A 1,712-nucleotide genomic window follows, 5' to 3' on the forward strand; every position below is an offset into this window, starting at 1 on the left:
CAGTTTAAAGCCGACCCGGGAAGCCAAGCTCCACGGGCTCCCGCAGGTCATCAGCGCAGCCGAGATGTACGACCAGGCGAGGACCTCCATTCCCTACCCGGAAAGGCAGAAGAGGGCTCGCTCCATGATAATCCTCCAGGATTCCTCGCATCTTCCTGTGGAGCCCACCGAGATCCCCCGGCCCGGTCCGTCCGCCACGCCCCCAGAGAAGCTGAAGAGGAAGGGGCGGGTGATCGACAACCCCTACGCCAACATGGGTCAGAGATGTACGACCAGGCGAGGACCTCCATTCCCTACCCGGAAAGGCAGAAGAGGGCTCGCTCCATGATAATCCTCCAGGATTCCTCGCATCTTCCTGTGGAGCCCACCGAGATCCCCCGGCCCGGTCCGTCCGCCACGCCCCCAGAGAAGCTGAAGAGGAAGGGGCGGGTGATCGACAACCCCTACGCCAACATGGGTCAGTTCAACGTCAGCCTCTTCGCTCCCACCAAGCCGCAGAGGAAGAAGAGCCCCCTGGTGAAGCAGCTGCAGGTGGAGGACGCCCAGGAGAGGGCGGCGCTGTCCATCACGGGGGGCTTCACCAGGGAGCCCTCGCCCACCCGCAGGAGCCACCGCCTGAGCGGGGTGGAGTACCAGCACCACGCCGGCATCGCCCAGGTCGAAGCCACGAGCATCCCCTTCGCCACTGCCATCGCCGGGGTGATGAAGGACAGAGACCGCCGTCTGGACGAGAGGCGGAAATCCACCGTCTTCCTCTCGGTCGGGGCCATCGAAGGGAGCCCCCCCAGCAGCGACATGCCGTCCTTGCAGCAGTCCAGGTCCATCGATGAGCGGTTGTTAGGAAGCCGAGATGTTCTACTGCCTTCCCCTGTCTCAGCTTTAAAGCCATTAATTAGCAGCTCATCCTCAACCTTCATCCACCCCCTGACGGGAAAGCCCCTGGACCCCAACTCGCCACTGGCGCTTGCGCTGGCCGCAAGGGAACGGGCCCAAGCCCCACCCCGGCCGCCCCCCCCGATCCACAGCCCCGACTCCGACAGAGCGGCGCCCCTGTTTGTGGACATCCAAACCAAAGAACGGGAGAGGGGGGACTTGGAGAGCTTGGTGTCCCCCGCGTACTCACCCGCAGGCAAAGCCGCGATGGGGGCGGACGCCGGGACGTTGGCCCCCGTGAAGAGCCCCTGGGGGACTCCGTCCACGCTGAGGAAGGAGACCGAGGTGCGAGCGGAGACGCCCAGCAAGGAGGAGAAGAAGCAAGAAGACAAGAAGTCCATGATCATCAGCATCGTGGACACGTCGCAGCAGAAGACCGCCGGCCTCATCATGGTTCACGCCACAAGCAACGGCCAAGACGAGATCGGGCTCGAGATCAAGGAGGAGAAGCCGCCCGTCCCCGAGGTCTGCACCGAGTCAGTGGAGTCCCCCAAAGCAGAGCCCCAGCCCAGCCCCGCGGGGCAGCCCCCGGTCAGCCCGGTCTCCGACAAGACGCTGGGCCAGGGGAGCTCGGAGGAAGAAGTGGAGCCCTACACCGTCACCCTGCCCCCGGCTCAGCTCTCCTCCAGCGACGAGGAGACCAGGGAGGAGCTGGCCAAGATCGGGCTGGTGCCTCCGCCGGACGAGTTCGCCAACGGGGTCCTGGTCACCACCCCCGGCACCCCGGTCAGCCACCTGGCCGCGCCCGGCGCGCCATCCGTACCAGCGGCAGCACGAGC

The 1,712-nt window shown here is 65.8% G+C and overlaps 1 protein-coding gene across 1 annotated transcript in view; it reads left to right on the top strand.

The window, feature by feature from the left end:
- The window catches only part of LOC104541798 (SH3 and multiple ankyrin repeat domains protein 3-like), a gene marked incomplete at both ends in the record, with an annotated part of 13,265 nt that overhangs the window by 11,082 nt on the left and 471 nt on the right, over window positions 1-1,712 (top strand). The window contains 2 exons of the mRNA XM_010185938.1: window positions 4-185; window positions 263-1,692. Coding sequence (XP_010184240.1) covers window positions 4-185; window positions 263-1,692 — 1,612 coding nt within the window. The remainder of the gene's footprint in view (window positions 1-3; window positions 186-262; window positions 1,693-1,712) is intronic.

Source organism: Mesitornis unicolor, unplaced genomic scaffold (genome assembly GCF_000695765.1).
Source record: "Mesitornis unicolor isolate BGI_N332 unplaced genomic scaffold, ASM69576v1 scaffold13866, whole genome shotgun sequence".
Taxonomy (NCBI): domain Eukaryota; kingdom Metazoa; phylum Chordata; class Aves; order Mesitornithiformes; family Mesitornithidae; genus Mesitornis; species Mesitornis unicolor.